The following is a 20896-nucleotide window of genomic DNA, read 5'->3' as shown; positions in this document are numbered from 1 at the left end:
CACCTCAAGTCAACCCACATCATTCTATGTGTGACACATGGAAAGAATACAAAAGTGGGGCTCAAAAGATGTAAATGGAATGTCTTTTAATAGAAGCATAAACTGAAGGCAAGCTCAAGGCCTTCTAATTACCTCTTTTGTGATGGGGAAGAACTTTTCAAAGTCTGGGACTTTTCAGACAACAACAGTTTTAGGACCAACCCACAGTAGGTTTAGGGATAGCTAGTTCTGCTCCTACAAACTGAGTGGTCATCCTGAAAGGAATGGGTAAGCTAAGACTTTGAGGGACAGGGAATGGGCAAGAACATCTGGAGGGTCAGGGCAGCGGAGTTGCTCACAACTGTTACCAGGAGCTAAGTGTCCTAGGGACGATTTGGCTCCTAAGACTCTTTATACAATGTTTTTGTACATTTTGTGAAGTCTTGTGTTAGGCATTGGCACTTTCATTGTTCAACCCAAACAACTCTGATCCAAAAGAAAGAGACCCTTAAAAATTTATAAAATGTCTCTTCACAGTTACTGGCCACCGAGGAAGACAAGAATTCTGACACTGGTTGAGCATCTTCTATTTATAACCCACCATACTGGTGCTTTTCATTTTGTTTCATTTCACTGAGTTTTCATAACAACCTAAGGAGGTAAATGTCATCGTCCCATTTTACAGATGGGAAAACTTAATTCAAAAAAGGAATAAAGCAAGTGTTTAAACATGGCCCTGGGTTGAAGAACTCAACCAAACTCAAAACTCATGCCTACTCAGGGCGCCTGGGTGGCTCAGTTGGTTGAGCGACCGCCTTTGGCTCAGGTCATGATCCTGGAGTCCCGGGATCGAGTCCCACATCTGGCTCCCTGCTTAGCGGGGAGTCTGCTTCTCCCTCTGACCATCCCCCCTCTCATGTGCTCTCTCTCTCAAATAAATAAATAAATAAAATCTTAAAAAAAAAGAAAACAACTCATGCCTACTCAGACTTTGTGAATGTGACCTTGTTTGGAAATAAGGTCTTCTTAGATGTCATTAAGTGAGGAAGAGGTCATACTGGATTAGGGTAGGCTTAAATCCAAGACCAGTGCCTTCTTGAGAAGAGAGAAATTTAGGCACAGATAAACACAGAGAGCACTGGGTGATGACAGAGCCAGAGACTGACATGATGCATCTACAAGAAATACCAAGGATTGCTGGAAAGTCTGAATCCCCAGAGGCTAAGAAGAGGCAAGGAAGGATTCTTCCCTAGGACCTTCAGAAGGAGCATGGTCCTACTGATACCTTGATCTCAGACTTCTAGTCCCCAGAACTGTGAGAGAATAAATTCTTGTTGTTTTAAGCCACCCAGTTGGTGGTACTTTCTCGTGGCAGTCTTCGGACACTAACACAGTCTGCTCAGCTCCCAAGTTCACACACTTTGCACTACCATTACCCCTGCACCATCAGCAAGAACCCGGGTGTACTAGTGTCCTGACTGAAGACAGGACTTTGAGATACCGAAGGTACAGCAATTCATTCCATTATCCCATCATCCCTGTCCTGACAGTAGAGGCTTGGGGCAAGAGAATGCAAAGAATTTATGGAGCTATGGGCTTAAGGCATCACTGAAGGAAACATGCTAAGGAGTCCTAGAAGATGGTGGTGTGGGCGGGCTGGTGAATATAATTACAGTCACAGACCACCAAGACGGCTCAGCAGATTAGAATGTATATGACTCTGCATGAAAACCAGTATTAGGAATTTCGAGGAGGTTTCAGTTAGCAATGCGGCCAATGTAATTCTCTGCCGTGCACAGGAAAATTTTTTAAGGTTATGGGAGTACCAGAGCAAAATGAAGCAAAAATAGATCTAAAGCTCAAGTTGCCAGGACTATAATTATGTAAGTGACTTTTGTCCTTGGAGCTTCTTAAAAGATAGCTTCATGGACCTATGAGGGGAGTGTCTGTGGAATTTGGAATTCTCCCCTCAAGTTGGCATGAAATCAGTCCATCTGAGCCAGTTACCATTTACAGAGCTCCCCATACTGGCTGGCTCTGAGGTTGCTTATGTTCATCAGCAGCACGGTTTTCATTGAAGGCACATTTTCAGACTCTTGGGAGCACACTGGAAACTGTAATCTTCACAATGGATAAAGAATCCTGTGTGACCTATACAGGTCAGACCATTTCGGACCTTGACCTACTTTTACATTCTGAAAAATACCTAGTTCACTGCCGGTTCTCACTAGGCGTTATTCATCTTGCTAAAACAAATCATCATCAGAAATTTACATGCGTACCATCATCTAACATCAAACATCAGCTCAGCTTCTTGAACGAAATAGATATTAAATAAATATTAGTTGCATGTGTCAATGATTGGATTATTTCCGTGAAGTTCAGACAAGTAGTTGCAGATTTCCGAGAACAATGATGTGATCCGCCTTATAATTGGAGTGCTGAGGCTGACTGCTAGGAATTGAGCAGAGAACATAATGGTGCACTCAAGGTCCTTCAACTGAAGATCCTTCATATTTATTTATAAATACACATTCATAAATATTGTTAATTTCGATCTAATAATACCTTACAATTAACTGCTTAGCTCTTTGTAGTTTACAAAGCACTTTTGCAAACAGACGTACCTGATCTCAAGGATATAGTACATAAGCCCGCTTCCGTTATCTTCAGCTTTTTCCCACTGTATTGAATCTTTGCTCCCTTCTAATACTTTTGGAATGCCTGGTTTACTTGGGACTCCAGCTTTGGAAACATAAGAAAATGCTGACTGATAAGTCAGAAGTATAAAATATTCTGCATACCATCTTTCTATAGGATACATTTCCAAAAAGAAAAGCCAAATACATTAAAGAAATATTCAGAAATCCTCTCATATGAGTGTATATTTTTAAATGAGTATCCGAAGTTTTTATTAATGATGGATTAGATGGATTAGTGATAGGAATAATAATATATTTTAGCTCACTACAAAATAAGTTATGCAAAGAAAACTATGTAAATTTTGGAGCATTTTTCCCTTGATAGGGATCACTAATTAACCTTCTTTCTGGATTTTTTTTTTATTTTTAGCATCTGGAATATAGTAGTCAGTGAGTAAATATGTGTTGAACACTCGGTAACACTGTTTTCATTTAATTCTCACTGCAAAATGTCAGCCAGACAAGAAAGCAGAGGATACTGAAAGGCAAAATAATCTTGCCCAGTTCAGGATTCTGCAAGACCAGGCCAGCATTACCTCGTTAATGCCTGTAAGGACTCCTGGTTCTTTTCAGTTTCTTCACTCAAGCTCTAGAAATAGTAATTTACATCTTTTAAGAAAAGGTTAACCTCTAGGATTGGTGAAAGAAGTGGTAAGAGAGGCACTGAGAAACTTACAGGAGTTTTTTGAGTACTGAGGATGTTAGTACTCACCTTTTGTCTTAAAGCTTTCCGGGAGGGAGGTACTATTTTCTCCCGTCCTATAAACCACCACTACGCGGACGCTATAGGACGTGTAAGGCTGTAGATCTGTGATGTTACACACGTAAGCCAGGCCTTGGATGCATGAAGCGTTAACACGGGAAAACTCATTGTCTTTCCACTGGAAAAAGAAGTCTCAAGTAACATCTTTTTGTTTCTTTAAGAAAACCCTCTTAAACATAGAAATTTACAGGTCTGTGGCAAGCAATTAAAAACTTATTCAAATGTATTTTCTCTTAACAAAATAAGAGCTTCTTCATTAATGTTTGATCCCAAACATTATCTCCACCACTGATGGCCATTTTATGGGGTTTTTTTGTTTTTAATTTTTCTGTTTTTTGTGACAACCTATAACTGACTTAAATAACGGTTCTTAGGATTAGTCCAAGGTGGGACATGAACCTCTTACTATATATATATTATTATGGAAGATTTGAAGCTTAGCTTTTTGTTATCCCTAACTGGAGACACCTACCTTAAATCAGGATGGCTGAGAATGCAAATTCACAGCTGAGGGACCATGATGGATCAAAAGAACAATACTTTTAATGCCGTGTATTTGCTAATGTCAAATCAATAATATTTTACATACTCTGATTCTTTCAAGAGGTCCACAGTGACTTATAAATTAAAACATTTAGTTTCTTCCTCCAAAACTCTTTCCAGCCTTCTAATCAACATTCCTTATTTTTATATATACAAAGCCTAGTTCCCTAAAAGGGGGAAATTTCTACCCACCATCACTCAGCTACCAATTAGTAAGGTTAGAAGTTAAATATAGGAAATCTTACTTTCATTCCACTGTAGATACTGGGTCTCTATTTATAGCTATTTTACACTTTCTTTGTGCATGGCTTTTAAAATATCTGTGTATTTGGAACTTTAATATCTTATCTGAAAATGGAGATCTTTTTTTTCAATGTACAAGTAGGGAAAGACAAAGGCTGTGGCATTTTGTCAAGGGTTCTTAGTGTATTTTCTCCAGTAGAGTTTCCTAAGAAGGTCAGTTTCCATAAATAAACCCTACTTTACATCTCGTTTTTCATTTCGTGCTCACAAGGTCACATCATTTCGTTGGATGAACACTTTATATTAGTTTTCTATTCAATAAAGAATGGTTCTGATAGCACCTTTGGGGAGTAGACCACCTTGTTACAAAAAGAAAGAGGCAAAGGGGAGATGGAAGGAATGGGAAAAAAATACAGAAATGCCGATGTCTGGGCCATTGCCTACTAAATTCATAAATGGATCAATCCCATTATGACATACAGGCTAAAGAAACAGATGCACTGGGAACCATGGGAAAGAGAGAGAGAGACAGAGATAAATATTGATTTCTGGCTCAAAAATTTTAGCCCTTTGTGGCCCTGCCTCCTTAATAACCTGCTATAGAAACTACCCTAAGTGAATAGTCTAGATGACCTAACATTCCATATCATCCAGAAATGATCAAAGCTCCTTGGAGGGTCAGATGTGTGACCAAAGGTTCTTCTGGAAAACTGTCGAGTACTGGCCTCACCACAGCAATGAATGTTCTGGGCAGACCACCAACTTGGAGAGGTGTCATGGCTACCCCAGTAAATCACAAGGGAGTCAGGACCTTCCACTTGTCAGAGGCCAACAAGTGCAGGGGTGATTTTTCAATACCACTGTGGGATTTTCAAATTATTTGGGCGGGGGTGTGGAGGAAATGGTGCAGACTATCATGTCTCAGAGACCGGAACTTCAGAAATGTCTGGTTCTGGTAGGAATTTTCCTGGACAGTTGAGAAATACTCAGCTTTTAATGGGCTTCCATAAAAATAATTTACCAAAGTGAAACCACTTGTTTCTCCTCAATCTTAAAATAAATATGTTCTTCTTCTATACACTGTTGTGATAAAAAAAAAAAAAAATCTGTGGAATTTAAGACCTAGATAGAAATTTAGCCTTGTAATCTAATTCCTTCATTTTCTGTAGAAGGAAATTTTAACAACAAAGATGAAAACTGTAAATTTATCCTTTTCTCCTTCTTTCCTAGAAAGAATTTTTTTAAATTATTAATTAAAAAGATACATATTCACCCTTACCACTCACCCCTCAGAGTTTCAATCTGGAGTTAGAGGATCATTCCTAGCTGTCCTATCATTATGAGGTAGGTTCAAGTTACTCAAAAGATACAGAACTTTCTGACTAGATGGACTCATCAACCCTCTCAGGACACAGCCTTCTACTGTGCTCAGCAGTTAGTGCTGGGACATGGTCACACCTGTGAAATTACTGTACCCTACCTCCTCAGCTTCAAGATTTTCTAAGTGGTATATCTGGAACCTGTTTTCAGCAAGTGTAGAGGAAGTTTTGAAACGAAGAGCACTGCATGAAAGTCACAAGGACTGAACCAGGCAGGCCCAGCCTGCTGTCCTTGTCCCAGACTTTGAGGAGCGGGGTGGGTGTCTTAGTGACTCATATTCCTTCCATGGATAGTACCCAAGTAGGGCTGCTGTAGGATGAGTCAGCCCCCAGGGCTCTTCCCTGCCTGGCTTGTGATATCTGACTCACTATGGCACCTGTCTGGCTCTCCGACTTCTCGTTGGTAAAAGGAGGGGCTTAGAGTCACCAGATGTAACGCCCATCCCCATCTCATTTCTTTGACCTAGGAAATAAACTTTTTACATCCCCCACCTTGCCTTTAAACAGAACTGCATTAAGCTTCCTTAAATAGATGTCCTAAAAAAAGGTGATCCTCCAATTTAACTGCATTTTTATAAGATGATCATTTGTTAAATAGGCAACAAATCATCATAAACATGCTCAGTGGAAGAAGTCCAACTAAACTACAGACTTGGGTTTTATCAACTCGGCATTCACTGTTGTTACACAGTTTTCATAGATTTTATCTAAAAAGTACAAGATCATAGAAAATATCTTACATAGTAAAATTTAAAAACATCCAGGGGAGGAACTCCATTTAAAAAAAAAAAAAAAAGCCAGGCCATGACTAAACTGCTTTGTTTTTGTTAAAACTGAACAAAAGATTCCTAACCAATCTTTACAAATGTGGACACACAAAATATATACTACTGAACATGAAATCTAGCAATTATTAAAAATAATCCATTTTAAGTGTATCAATATAAAAATCAACATAGACTCTCAGCAGCAGTGACTTAGATTAATTAATGCTTTCATATTCAGTGGATGTTTTTATCTTGGAAGAAGTATGAAGATTTTTGGATGAGGAAACTTTTAAAGTTTATAGCCCAAGATCAAACTAGTTTAGAATAAACTCATTTTATATTTTACTTCTCTCTTGTTGCTACACAGCCCTTAAGTGGCAGAAAGAACATTTCTTAACAAGGTTTTGGGTGTTGTTTGTTTGCTTGCTCATTTCTTTTATTTTTTTCACAGAAAACACCAAATTACTATGGACTTTAAACTAGACTGCCATGCTGATAATATCTAAACTAAGTGAAATATTACGAAAACCAGTAAACCATAGCTTATACCCTTTTCCAGGGAGCCTTTTTAAGAGCAAACTAATCTCTCTGGAAATTCTTTGCATCAGAAATGAGTCTAGATAGCTTCTGTATATGACAAACCTAAATCAATGAATGTTGTCAAATATATTGTGGATTTATACAAGAGGAAAAGGTCTTCTAATTTATCCCATAGCATAAAACACAGATTTGCCTGAAAGGTGTATGGTGAGATCTACCTTCTGGAGTTCAAACCAAAATCTGGTGAGGTTAACATCAGACGGAGCCTTCCAATCTAATTGCAAACTAGTGTTCTCTGGAACCAAGGCATACGGTTTCTCCGGTGTGTCAAACATTTTGACAGCGACAGGATGACTCTCAGCACACCACATTTCCTCAGCATGGCAGGCCAGAACCTTTTTGTAAAAAAGAACAAATGCTTAACCTTTTCAGAGCCTTGCACTTGAGAACGGCAATAAAAGCGCCCAAGACACTCACTGTACCTTTAACACATACAGTTTCCCACCGGACAGTCTAGTAACATGGAGAGCGAGTCTTCCATTTGGATATTCACTTGGTCTTAGAGGGGTCTCTGGAATTAGAGCCAGATGTGAGATTGCCAACTGATAGCGGACTGACTCTTTAGGTCCATTTGGCTTGTGAGATTCTCTCCAGGATATCAGGAGGCTGGTGTCTGACTGCACAGTTGTGTTAATGAGCCTAACTGCCTCAGGCACTGAAACAAATAGCAACAAATGATAAGGGATGTTGCATCAGCACTGAACAAGGGAAGAAGGAACAGGGTCTTGGTTGCGGAATAACCACGTCATGTGAGCAGAACAAATGACAGATGTTCCAAAGGAAAACCAGTCTCTCATATCACAGTATCATAGAAAGTTAAAGGGCTGCCTGAAAGGCTGTCGCTTATTTTTGCCTGAGGACTAACTCAATCTCTGACTCCAGCTCAATGATACGGCCAATGAGGATGAATAAACTGACTCAGATTTGCCTGGGGAATGTCATCAGAGACATCGGAAAGAAATGGCATCCCCTCAAAATCACTACCACCACTTAGAATGTCTCTTTAGATTCTAGATCCATTTTCTTCCAGGCAATGATGTTATTTACTTTCAATCTCAGTGGTGGCCTTGGTAAAATTCACACAGAGAAAAGGCTGACTTCTGTGTTTCCACGCGCACAGAGACCTGTGAATACGTGGGGAGAGGGTGACACTCTGTGGTGAGACCAGAGAATGTGTTTCTTGGTGAAACAGTATTGACTCTGATGTTTCACCTTCTAGTTGATTTTCATTCCGATGGAATAATAGTCATCTTCTGTTGTAAGAGCACAAATCAGGTCATCAGGGTATTTTCAACAATACATTTTTCTTATTAAGCTTAAAAAGCTCACATAATCAAGATTACTTAGCATCCAAATTTAAAAAAAACAAATACAGATATATATGTCACCTATATCACAAAATGCCACTCTAGAAACCCGCCCCAAGCCCATAACTCACCTCCACTTTTAGTTTTTCCCCAAATCTTTTTTCCCAGAGGTAACCGTTCCACAGGGTCTGAATAATAATTCTTTATCGCTGTCTGTATCACATATGTTGAAAATGGTTGTAAACCATCAATAAGGACTATCCTCTCCTGAAACTCCTGTAATTAATTTTTAAAAATCAATGCCTAATTCTTATTTTTTTGTACAGAGGAGGAGAAATATTTAACCAAAGGGAGAAAATAATTAAAAGATTTTTTGAAGTTAATTTATTTTTTGATATTGGATCATGAGAACGATCATGTTCACTGTCCTAATCTGCCCAGACCTGAGTTGCCTAATACCTCCAAGAATAAATACAAAATGATGGGCAGCCCTTGGTCAGTTCTGTGACATGCTCATTTCATGTATGAAGCTCAGTTCTCAGAAGAGGATATTATTTTCTAGCACTACAACAAACATTCAGCAAGATGGTCTGGTAAAGATGTGTCCAACCTAAGTGAATATGATGAAAGATGAAGCTGGATTATCTCATCATTCTTAGAGGTAACGCTTAAGAAAGTAAAAATGCTTTCCTTAGACCAGTGGTTCTCAACTTCGGTTGTACTATGGAATCATCTGGAAAGTCTTAAGAAAACACTTGTGCCTGGGTCCCACCCCCCAGAAATTCTTATTGCACTGGTCTGAGATGAAGTGCGGGACCAGAGATTTTTTAAAACTCCAATGTGCAGTCAGGTTGCAGAACCACTGCCTCGGACCCATATTCATCAGTGTGAAGACAACAGGATCGATCCGCTGCAGTAACAGAACTCTCCGGTACCAGCGGCCCAATCTTGGTCAGCCAAATGATCCCAGCTGTCCCTGATATATTGAAATGTGTAAAGAAAGGTTAAAATAGACAAAATAAAGGAAATAACAAGAATCGTGTGTCCTTTCTGGAAAAGTATATAGTGTTTAACTTCCAACAGGTGATGGTCAATTTCACCTTTTGACTTGGTTAAATAACAAGCATAGAGCAAAATATTGGATACATATGACTCCATCACAAGGACAACTGAAACACCAATGCCAATGAGGGAATGAATTGTGCCAATTAATTCATCCATTCAAGAACTATCGAGTGAAAGCCTCTACAAAGCCAACTACTACACTAGGTGTTAAGAATACAATGACAAACACAGACATAGTCCCTACATAATAGCACATTTCACAGCATACAGGAAATAACAGACAAAAATAGAACATACCATTTTTATATTAAATATGTGCTATGGAGGAGGGGTATAATGTTCTTTCTGTCTAATCATTTCTTATCCCTCAACTTACAATCTGCCGCATAGGCCCCCAAAACACATCTCTGTCACTTTCTGGGGATAATTAGTCAGGGAGGGCAATAAACCCAGTTCTTCCAGGACACTCAGGAAACTGTCACTATGGCAATCCACCACTGGTCAGGGTTAATATACTTCCCTGAAGCTTAATTCCCAGACAAGACTAGAACACCATCTGCTCTGATGAATCAGCTGTAAGTCTGCAGAGTTGCATGTTTCAGAATATATAAAATACTTCACTGCGAGTGAGAATTTTATTTTTTAAAGATTTTATTTATTTATTTGACAGAGAGATAGAGAGAGAACACAAGTAGGCAGAGAAGCAGGCAGAGGGAGAGGGAGAAGCAGGCTCCCCGCTGAGCAGGGAGCCCGATGCGGGACTCGATCCCAGGACCCTGGGATCGTGACCTGAGCCGAAGGCAGACGCTTAACCCACTGAGCCCCCAGGCGCCCTGAATGAGAATTTTATATCAGAAACAAGGTATCTTGTGAAAAGACAAAGACCACCAGCTCCAATCTTACCAGCATTTTATATTTCAGCTCAGAGCTGGTTTTCCTGTCATTAACTTCTTTGTAATAAACCAGGTATGTTGGAGTAGGTCTGGTGATGTTGGGCCACAAGAGGTTGGTCCTGGTGGGCAGTACTCTGATTGTGAGGCTGGTGTTAGTAGTGTTAAGTATAGTTGGCTCTGCTGTATCTGAAGCTAGATGCAGTAATGCTTTATCTAAAATAATAAGAAAAGATTAAAAATATGCACATATATGTATAAAAGAGGAACAGCGGATTTATTTAACATCAAGGATAATAACGTCTTTTTTTTTTATTTAGCTGACAAGGTATGATATAATGAAGTGTTGGATATGTTTTTCAGGAAAGGAAGACAAGGTTGTTTCTTGGTTTTGGTTTTTTTGGTTTTTTGGTTTTTTGGGTTTTTTCCCATACATTTTGAAGTCCTTAAATGCATCAGAAAGGAGCAAGGTAACTGATCATTGCTCAAAATCTCCAGCAGGTGGAGCGAAAGAACACTGAATAATGTACACAGTAGCAAAATCAAGTTGCCCCTTTTTTTACTTCAAAGAAAGTAATGACCGCATTATATTAATCATATTTTTTAAATTAATTCCAGTTACAAAAACTCATGCTAGGTTTAGGGCTTTTATTTTTAAGGATGTACGTGTACATGTGTGTGTTCAATTTCAAACAGATGTTGCACAGACTTACTAAATTTCTTTTTTTTTTTTTATTTTTTTTTTTTTTAAAGATTTTATTTATTTATTCATGAGAGACAGAGGAGGAGAGAGAGAGGGAGGGAGAAGCAGAGGGAGAAGCAGGCTCCCAAGGAGCAGGGAGCCCGATGTGGGACTCGATCCCAGGACCCTGGGATCATGACCTGAGCCGAAGGCAGACGCTTAACCATCTGAGCCACCCAGGCGCCCAGACTTACTAAATTTCTTAAATTTCTCAAAGTGAAAAATGAATTACATAGCTAGTTCTGCCATAGTACCATACAGACATCCCTAAAAGTCATTGCATTATACAAAACTGCATAATAAAGTCCACAGGGTTTATGGGGGAGATAGAGTTAGAGGCATGACACTAAAAAATGTAATGAGTGACACATTACCAAAAAAGATAGGAACTTAATAAAAATGCTAGCACACATGTACACATGATAAATGGTTGATATGCAAATTACTACAATAAATACAGCACTTTACTCTGAAAAAGACCTGAAATTTAATGCGGTGCTTTTTGATGGGCTGGGAGGTCTAAAATGTTGTCAGAGGAGAAAAGACAGAAGAGAAATTATGGGAATGAGAAGAGAAATTAGAGGACAAAGAGAATGACAGACAAGGGTTTCCACTGTCTAAAGTTGTCTACCACAGCCCGAGCCACGTATACACATGGAGATAACTTAGGATCCAGGGCAAACAGCAATCACAGTGCGCACCAATCCTGACCGATTGGAGTAACGCTGAGCATAACGAAGGGCTTGGGGGGACAGCCTGGAGAAGGAGACATTCTGAGACTTTTCTGACCCTAAACTGGGAGAACATGCTGATTAAGGGGGTGATCTTATTACCTGGCAAAGGCTGCAGAACTGAACTGTAAGCCAAGATATGCTTACTCCTTTCGGCCTTCACCTGAGAGACAATGGCCCCATTGCTTTTCTTTGCTTGATAAATCTGTGTGCAGTCCTTCGCCGAGGAGATCCAGTATAGAAATTCCCCATCCACAGTTAAGCTTTCAGGTGTTTTTCCTGCTCATGAAAAACGCAGAATAAAGAACATAAAGAACAAAATACATAGCATATGTTTCTACTCTACACAATATGTGAAATCCTTTTTCTGCATTGTAATTGCTAAATTTTCAATGGAAAAAAATACCACCTTTATTTTATGTCATGAAGCTAAAGGTTTTATAGATATTTTCTCATTTTAGCTCCATCCTAAGTCAATAAGGTAAATACTATTATTATTAGCCTCATTTTGTAGGAGTGGAAACTGAGGCTTTGAGGAGTTAAATAATCTCCTCAAGGTCACAAAATTAGTAAAGGGCAGAGCCAAGATTTACAACTTAACTTGTGTGACTCCACCTCAAGCAATGCCTATTGGAAGAGAGGTGTTGGAAGATAGGCCCAGGGCTCAGCGTCTTGCTCAATATTTTTTATCAATGATTAGGAATAAATGCAGAGTAAACATACTTATCATATTTGTACAGAATACATGATTCTACTGACACTAGTATGTTTAACCACTGACTTAAAATTTGAAAATATCACAACAAAATCAGGAAATGGATTGAAATTTAATAGGAATAAATGTGACATCCTAAATTCAAGCTTAAAATCAACCCTATAAATAACAAATGAAAGAAATCTGGCTTAATAATAGTTAACATGAAAAGGCCTACAGGGTTTTCAAATGACAGGCAACCTAAAGACATAAGGCCATGTTTACCACCAATAAAAGAAGACGGAGGAAGTCAGAGGCTCCCTGCACTAACCAGACCACAGTGAGAGGACAGGGAGTCGTTATGGGGGTGACATTTAAGAGGATATCAAGCAGCTGGAGTGAAACCACAGGAGGGTTACTAGGGCAAAGAATGATCTAGAAGCCACATCATGTGAGGAGTAGTTACAGATACATGAATTTTTCCTTCAATAGAAGTACTTAGGATGAGCTATGACAGTTGCCCCAACATATTTGAATGGTTATTGTGTAGAAAGTGATTGACTTATTCTTTTTAAATTAGAGGTCAGAACTCAGACCAATGAATGGGAAAAATGGGGAGAAAACTTTGGCTAAATATAGGGGGGGGAAATCCAATATTTAGAATTGTTGCAAAAAATTTAAAAACTTCCTTATAAAAGAAGTAGATTTTTTTATAAGCAGGTGTTCAAGCAAGGGTGTTTTCGTAGGGCGAGATTTCTTCCAACATCATGCCAAGCCAAAGGATCTTTAAAGTCATTTAGATATTCTAATTTTAGGGTTATAAATTTCAATTATGGATTCTTGTAAGACTAACCAGTTCTATACCTGTAAGATAATGGCCCACTAGATAATTCTTGTGTATCAAATGATAAAGGAAAATTATTCTGACAATTCTGACACTTGTTTAAAATGGTAAGGAAGACGTATGACTACTGCAATACTGCAATGGGGGAGAGAGGTGCGCTCAACTTCACATACAACAAAGTCAGCTGGGGATGCGGCGCCAACAAGCAGAGTGAGGGCATGTATGGACAGAGAAAACTAAGAGGAGACATCAAGGATAGGGAGATTCTTGCCAAACAGGCTTACTATGATTTTTTGCTAAAGGCAATTCAAGAACATCAAGGGTGGGGGATGAAGAACTTCATCAGATACCAAGGGTGGGGGATTATCTCTAAAGTGATTTAGCAAGATTCTTGCTAAAACTAGACTCAGCAATGACAGACTTGGAAGACCAAGGCCAAGGCCTAATTGAGGAAAGATTTTGGAGGAGCCTAATGTTTGATCAAGGAAAAGTCTTTGTCACAGATTGAACAGAAACAAGTAATTCTCTTGAGAAGTTCAAAAGATTATTTCTAAAGCCCATTGAATGTATATTGGAATTGTTTCTAAAAGGCTCTAGGTAACATGTCAACAAAACCATATGTGCAGTTATAACACAGACACACATATACAAACTCATTTGCAATTTCAAAACTTTACTATATAGACCAGTAATGTCCAATAGCACTTGTGATGATGGAAATATTTTATATCCATGCTGCCCAACACAATAACCATGTGGTTTTGAAGCACTTAAAGTGTGGCTCATGTGACTGCAGAATTAAATTTTTAATTTCAGTTATTTTTAGTTAGTTTGAACTTAAATCACATGTGACTGTTGGTTACTACATTGGACAGTGAGGAGTAGACTCTTAAGAATATTTGAGAGTAGGGGTTCCTGGGTGGCTCAGTCGTTAAACGTCTGCCTTCGGCTCGGGTCATGAACCCAAGGTCCTGGGATGGAGCCCCGCATCGGGCTCCCTGCTCGGCGGGAAGCCTGCTTCGCCCTCTCCCACTCCACCTGCTTGTGTTCCCTCTCTCACTGCTGTCTCTCTCTCTCTCTGTCAAATAAATAAATCTTTAAAAAAAAAAAAGAATATATGGGAGTAGGGGCTCCTGGGTGGCTCAGCTGGTTAGGAGTCAGTCCAACTCTCGATTTCGGCTCAGGTCATGATCTCAGGGTCGTGAGATCCAGCCCGGAGTAGGGCTTCAGGCTGAGTGCAGAGTCTGCTTGTCCCTCCCCTCCCCCCCCTCCTCTGTCCCTCCCATACCCTCTCATGCAAATTCTCTCTCTCTCTCAAATAAATAAATAAAATGATTTTTTTTTTAAAGAATACACGGAGGTATTTAGAGTGCATTTTTTTCCTATTGCAGTTACTCCTAATTAGAAGACCTCCAAATCCTTTCGGACATTTAAGTATTTCCTCCACAAGCATGTGCATTTCACAAATAGACCTGTCAAATATCGACCAACTCATGCTGAATATGGAATCAATGGGACCATCACAACAGAAGCAAAGTAGGGTGCTGGTAGTAAGATCATGGATGCTATAGTCAGGCCCAGCTTCAAACCCCAACTCCTCCACCAATCATGGCCCTCTGGATAAGTACCTTATCTTTCTCAGCCTCAGTTTCCTCATCCACAAAATGAGGACACTAGCATCTACTTCATCAAGGTGCTTTGAAAATTAAATGTGGTAGTACATTTGGTAGCTTGCTTAGAATATATAGTTAAGCTCAATAAATTGTAGCTCTACTGTTAATTATAAAATAACAACAAAAACAAGAAAGAAACCCACAGATCCAACAAATTTTGTGAATGTCTATACAATTTTCCTGGAAACAACTTGACTTAAATTCTACAGGAACATTTGGCAGGGTCCAGAGCAAATACCATGTGTAGATTCTTTTGAATATACTATTTTTAATGGAACAGGAGGGACTGCCATTACTAATGAGCATCTATGTACACATATGGATATCTTACCAAGCAGAGTGGGCACCGTGAGAACTTGCCAACACCGACATCCTTCCAGATCCATGGCCCAGATCTCTTGTCCTTTGACAAAATATATCTGCGGTTTCTTTAGGTCAGAGGTATCAATCGTCATTGTTCCACTAAACTCAAATTGGGAAACACCACAAAAACACTGACTCCTTCCATTTGAATGGTTTGTAGCTATGGGTGGAAGAATGTGACTCAAGGTCTGGTTGATAATACTGTAGTAGAACATCTGAGAGCCAAAATCGGAAACTTCTGTCCAATACAGGCGACTATAGGGGGAAAAAAAGACCCTCCAGCTTAATGAGTAAAACATATCATTGTAAATGTTAGGTTCCAATGAGGATTAATCATTCCTAATGACTAGAGAGACAAATACAGCCTTTGAGAGAACATGTCCAAGTGTCCAATAACCTTCTGAGATGGAGGTGGCCATAAGCAGTCTAGTCTGTAGCAGTTTCCCATGATTTCTCAATAACTGTGTTTACAATTAAAGCCTTGGACTAAAATGACCTTGAGGTGCTATATGCAATGAGTCATTAATGGCTGTATATGTGACATATATTTGCACGCTCTCCATCAACACCCATCTCAATCCCCCTCCTCTCAGGCTTGTTTGTGTTTCTCAATACTGGTTAACCATCTAGTTTCAAGACTATAACCATGCTTATGGCACAAACAAAATATATCTTTCAGCCTGAGAAACTGCTATTCAGTTGCTGAATGGAGGCCTTAAAACTCATCTTACAAGGACATTAATTAAAGATGGCTGAGCCCAGAATAGCTTTCGCTGTGCCTGACATGTAGCCTATCTCCTATTCATCTCTTGCCACTGTCTCAGTCGCCTTCTCATCCTTATCATCCGAGGATATTAGGAAATCCACTGGTATAAAAATCTGCTTTGGTTTCCTGTTGGTAATTACTGTAACTTTTAGGTTAGCCAAGCTGTCAGTATGGTTTAAATTTACAAATTTGTGGCTGTGGGCTCATAATTTATGTGTAGAATTACTTACAATGAATTAATGTAGCTAGTCAAGAACACTAAGTATCTTATTTTCCCATCAATGACTTCTAATATTAAACCAGATATTATATTAAATGTCTCTATTTCATCACAACAGAAACAGATACTCATACTTTACATACCTTAAAAGAGGATATACTGAAAAAGAGACTATTGTCGAATTTCTATCACAAATTTTCAGCTTTCTGGGGTATTTCACCTTGTGTTCAAGGTCAACATCAAATATTTGCATTCCATTTTGTGATGCTTTTCGCACAAAGTAGAGATGCCTTGAAATCCAGTCAATTGTAATAATTGTGATATCAAAAACCAGTGTATCTCGGAAAATCTTAACAATAGGTAGAAAACACAGCCAAGGAGACAGTGGTCATTTTTTTTTTTAATTTGAGGACTTTTCTGTAATCTACCATATTACTTATTTACTGCACTTCTTTGTAATCCAAAAATCTCAATAGCTCTGGACTGTGTACCATTGTAACACTGGTCCTCTTCCCACATTGTATTCTTTCTCTTGGTTGATTTCAACTACCATGACTTCAACTAGAATTCATAGACCAGTGCTACAAGAACAGTAGCAAGATCCCTCATTGAGTTACTGATTCAAACTGACTACTGAACATCTCCATATGAATGATCCCGGAAAACAGAATTCATCACTCCACCCCCAAAACCTTCTTTTCTCCTGCATAGTATATTTTTATGGATTTCCAACACTCACCTGAGGAGCAATCCTGACAAATGTGGTTCATCCTTGACTTCTTCCTATCATGACTGCCCATCGTGAATCAGTCCCATTTTAAATATGTCCCAGATTTGTCCTCTCCTTTCTCATCTCACTGCCTCTCATTTCCTGCCTAACATTTCCTCTGGGTTTCTATGATAGCCTCCTAATTGTCTAAGACTTAACCTTCTCTAAGTCATAATTCACACCACTTATAGAGAGAGGTCTTTCTATAACATAACTTGATCATGTGAATGACCCCCTAAGTTTCTTTAATGGCTTTATGTGATCTTCAGGATTGGCATTCCACACCTTAACATGGTGACGGAGGCCCATTATATTGAGGCTCCTGCCTACTTCTCCAGCTTTACCACCTACCCTTCTCTCACCCTCACCCCCATCTCCATTTCAAGCTCACTCTATTTATAGCCTCCTAAATGTGGTACGGCTCTCATTTCCCCGTCTTTACTCTTACTATCCCTACAGCTTTTCCCACTTTCACCTGGCTCATCTTCTTTGTACCTAACATGTCTTTCCATTCTACCACCACCACCACCACCACCACTCTAACCTGGATTGATCACCCATTTTCTGTGATACCACCACATCCTGCCCTCAGCATAGCACAATGCTATCTTCTGTCTGTCTGCTCTATTCAGTGAATGCCACCACATTCCTGGCATCATGTTCAGTGCTTCACCTAGATTATCTCATTTAATCTTCACAGGAGTCATATGACCAGATACCACATAATCAGTAGTTAAATAACTTTCTGATGGTCAGATCTAGTAAGTGGTGAAGCCAGAATTAAATTCTAAATTTCAGATCCCAAATCTCACCTCTTAATAGCTACACAGGACTGTTTTCCTAGTGTTAGACTAATACCTGACTGGGTTTGTTCAAGGACTGTGATTTTTTTTTTCTTCCATCCCAGGAACTAACACAGTGCCTTATACCAAATAACTATTTACTAAATTAATCCTGAATGACATTTGCCCAAAATCTAATCTCTATTCATTTGTGACTAAATAATTATACAACATCTGTCCTTTTCAACCATTCTTATCTTAAGGGCTCAACCACTGACCAGTCATTTTAATTACAGGGTAGTATGATATGCAAATTATCCACATCCTTCCCTCCAGAATATTTACATAGTGAAATACCTCGGAAGTGGACCTGTTGTGCATGTTCAGAAGGCAGAGTGAGTCTCCTTGAGCATAATACCCCATTCCATCATCAGCTGTGTAGCCCATGCTACTGATCTCTCTTTCTGTTGAAAACGTCCATACAATTTGATTTTGATCCATATCTAATAACGCTATCTTGCTGTCAAAAAGAGTTATGAGGTATGGAAATGGGATGATTTCTGAAAATAAGAAACAAAACACTTATAATATGTATAAGGGGAATAAAAAAAAACTTTGGTTTGGCAAAATTCCCTGATTCACTCGAAGGCTATTCTGAAATCCATAGGTTTCCTCTGGGTTCAGTTATCATTCCAGTCTCAGTCAACACTATCCAGGCGCCCTATGCTTAAGTTTATTTAAGTGTGTTCAGTGATGATAAAAATTTATTATTCGACTTTAACTTTAGCTCAAAGACAGCATTCATATCCCTGAGAATACCAACAGTCAAGAATGTTTTTAAAACACTGTTTCTTGCACAGGTTTTAGGTAACAAATACCTGATGTTTTGGACTTTACTATTTCAGAAAATGGTCCAGGTCCTTTGGATGTGAAGACTCGAACCTGAAGAAAGAAAAGGATACCAAAAAAATCGCATTCAACAGAGTTCTCAATGATAATAATTACATTCTGAGACTGATAGATTATTGAAGCTTTCATTTCACAATTCTGATATCGATTATGAAGTTTCTTTTTTTCAAATTTTTATTTAAATTCCTAGGGAGTTAACATACAGTGTAATATTAGTTCCAGGAGTAGAATTTAATGATCCATTACTCACATACAACACCCGGTGCTTATCACGAGTGTCCTCCTTAGTACCCATCACCTATGTAGCCCATCCCCACCCACCTCCCCTCCGGCAACTCTCAGTCTGTCCTCTGTAGATAAGAGTCTCTTATGTTTTGCCTCCCTCTTTTTTTTCCCCCTTCCCCTATGTTAATCTGTTTTGTTCTTAAATTCCACGTATGAGTGATATTATATAGTATTTGTCTTTCTCTGACTGAATAGTTTCAAAATAGTTACTTCCATCCGAGTATAAAGCAACAAATCACTAAGAGGTAAATATTGCCTCACATTCATGCTGGTGGTTTTTTATTGTTGTTGTTGTTTTTGTCTAAAAGAGTACAAAGTAATGGCACAAATCTCCACTGCAAAAGATTTGAATTTCTAAGAAAGGTTTTTAACTATTTTCACAATTAAATTATGTAGAACATTTTACAGAAACAAAACTATGCATATTATGGTAAACTTCCACTTACTGTGAAATAAACCACTAGAAGCTTAAAAAACTAAATTTACTATACTTTTAAAAAAGGAGGTTTTTAGAAAAGGAAAATAATCATTAAAACTTATATTTGAAAAAAAGTTGTGCATCTCAAACCACTTTTACATACATTATCTCTTTTGATCCTCATGACTACTAAGAGCAGAAACTGGACAAAATCACAATTAAAGATAAGTAACTCATCCACAATGACACATGCGAAAACCGGCATAAAAATCATCTCTTCTGAGGGTCGTATACTTTCTTCCCACAGTGCTGCCCTGCATCCTAGTACCAAAGCTTTTTAAAAACAGTTTTTATTACATGTCTTTTATTGTGAAGTAAATTATTTCCATTGCCAAACCTTGCATATGTACAACAGCCTATAAAGAAAATTGACAACCATAATGATGGACCCAAAGGGTAGATCCTCAGGTGCCCTCTTGATCAACAAAGCATTAGATTATTTTTATTATACTTCTAGTGTTAAATATATTTTACCATATTATACATACTAATATCTGTATATGGGGTGTGTGGGGGTGTGTGTGTGTGTATCATGGTACATACATATACCAAGATGTCTTCACTTTTGCACAAGACCATGTTAAGTGAAGCTCATGCATATCCATACATATCACTTTGCATGGTCCTGTGGTGACTGAGATCTGAAACTCTATGTACATATAGACAGATAAAATTAACCAAGATATTTATTTAACCAGAATACACATAATTCTTAACAAATAGGAATGCGTATTATCTTTAACTTTTATGTACAGCTTTTCTGATTCATGTAGGTAGACCTAATATATTAACAAAATAATTATTAAATTAGGATTTTACAAAAAGAAAATAGATCCTTAGGATGCTCAAATCTCTAAAACATTCCCCAAAGCCTTATGTTCCCAAAAAAGAGATAGAAAATGGCTCTAAATGTGTACAACATTGTCACCAACTTGCTATTTAATGAAGATATGAAAATCATCAAGCCGTCTATCATAAGTAGAAAGCTATTTCACATTAAAGTTAAAATGCACAAATGGGGTGGCAGTAGCTTTTTATTCTTGACTCCTATTCTCTCTCACTTTCTCCTCTATCGGCTGCCAGACAGTAACTTTGAGATGTCAACTACCTAGCCCCTCAGTTTTTATTTCCATTGGTAGCTCCAAGTTGGGGCATCCAGAGGATTCACAGTAGTGATGTGATCTGGTGGAAAGGACTCTAGAAGTTGGACTATAGCACAGCACTTCCTAGCCATGCAGCATTAGTAACTCACTGATAACCCAGGGACATGGCTTTTTCTGCACAGACCGTAAGAGGATCAAATGAGATAAGGAATATAAAAGTATCTTCCGTGGTACATGGCCTATAGTGATCACGGGAAAAAATAATGGTCTGTTCTGAGTCTGAAAGCCAGAAAGTTGTC

The 20896-nt window shown here is 38.6% G+C and overlaps 1 protein-coding gene across 8 annotated transcripts in view; it reads right to left on the bottom strand.

Moving 5' to 3' along the window:
• ROS1 (ROS proto-oncogene 1, receptor tyrosine kinase) overlaps positions 1-20896 on the bottom strand; it is a 108094-nt gene that overhangs the window by 37265 nt on the left and 49933 nt on the right. For all 8 annotated transcript variants that reach the window (XR_003521541.1, XR_003521542.1, XM_027602924.1 and 5 more), the window contains 11 exons: positions 18701-18764; positions 18180-18382; positions 16415-16620; positions 15254-15540; positions 11814-11990; positions 10252-10454; positions 8415-8559; positions 7399-7631; positions 7135-7311; positions 3394-3562; positions 2607-2724 (listed from right to left, as the gene is read on the bottom strand). Coding sequence is in view for 6 of the 8 variants with exons in the window: in XM_027602924.1 (XP_027458725.1) it covers positions 2607-2724; positions 3394-3562; positions 7135-7311; positions 7399-7631; positions 8415-8559; positions 10252-10454; positions 11814-11990; positions 15254-15540; positions 16415-16620; positions 18180-18382; positions 18701-18764 (1982 nt within the window). In the remaining 2 variants the exon portion in view is untranslated. The remainder of the gene's footprint in view (positions 1-2606; positions 2725-3393; positions 3563-7134; positions 7312-7398; positions 7632-8414; positions 8560-10251; positions 10455-11813; positions 11991-15253; positions 15541-16414; positions 16621-18179; positions 18383-18700; positions 18765-20896) is intronic.

Source organism: Zalophus californianus, chromosome 7 (genome assembly GCF_009762305.2).
Source record: "Zalophus californianus isolate mZalCal1 chromosome 7, mZalCal1.pri.v2, whole genome shotgun sequence".
Taxonomy (NCBI): Eukaryota; Metazoa; Chordata; class Mammalia; order Carnivora; family Otariidae; genus Zalophus; species Zalophus californianus.
The sequence above is the reverse complement of the archived record's forward strand: the minus strand, read 5'-3'. Positions and strand labels throughout refer to the sequence as shown.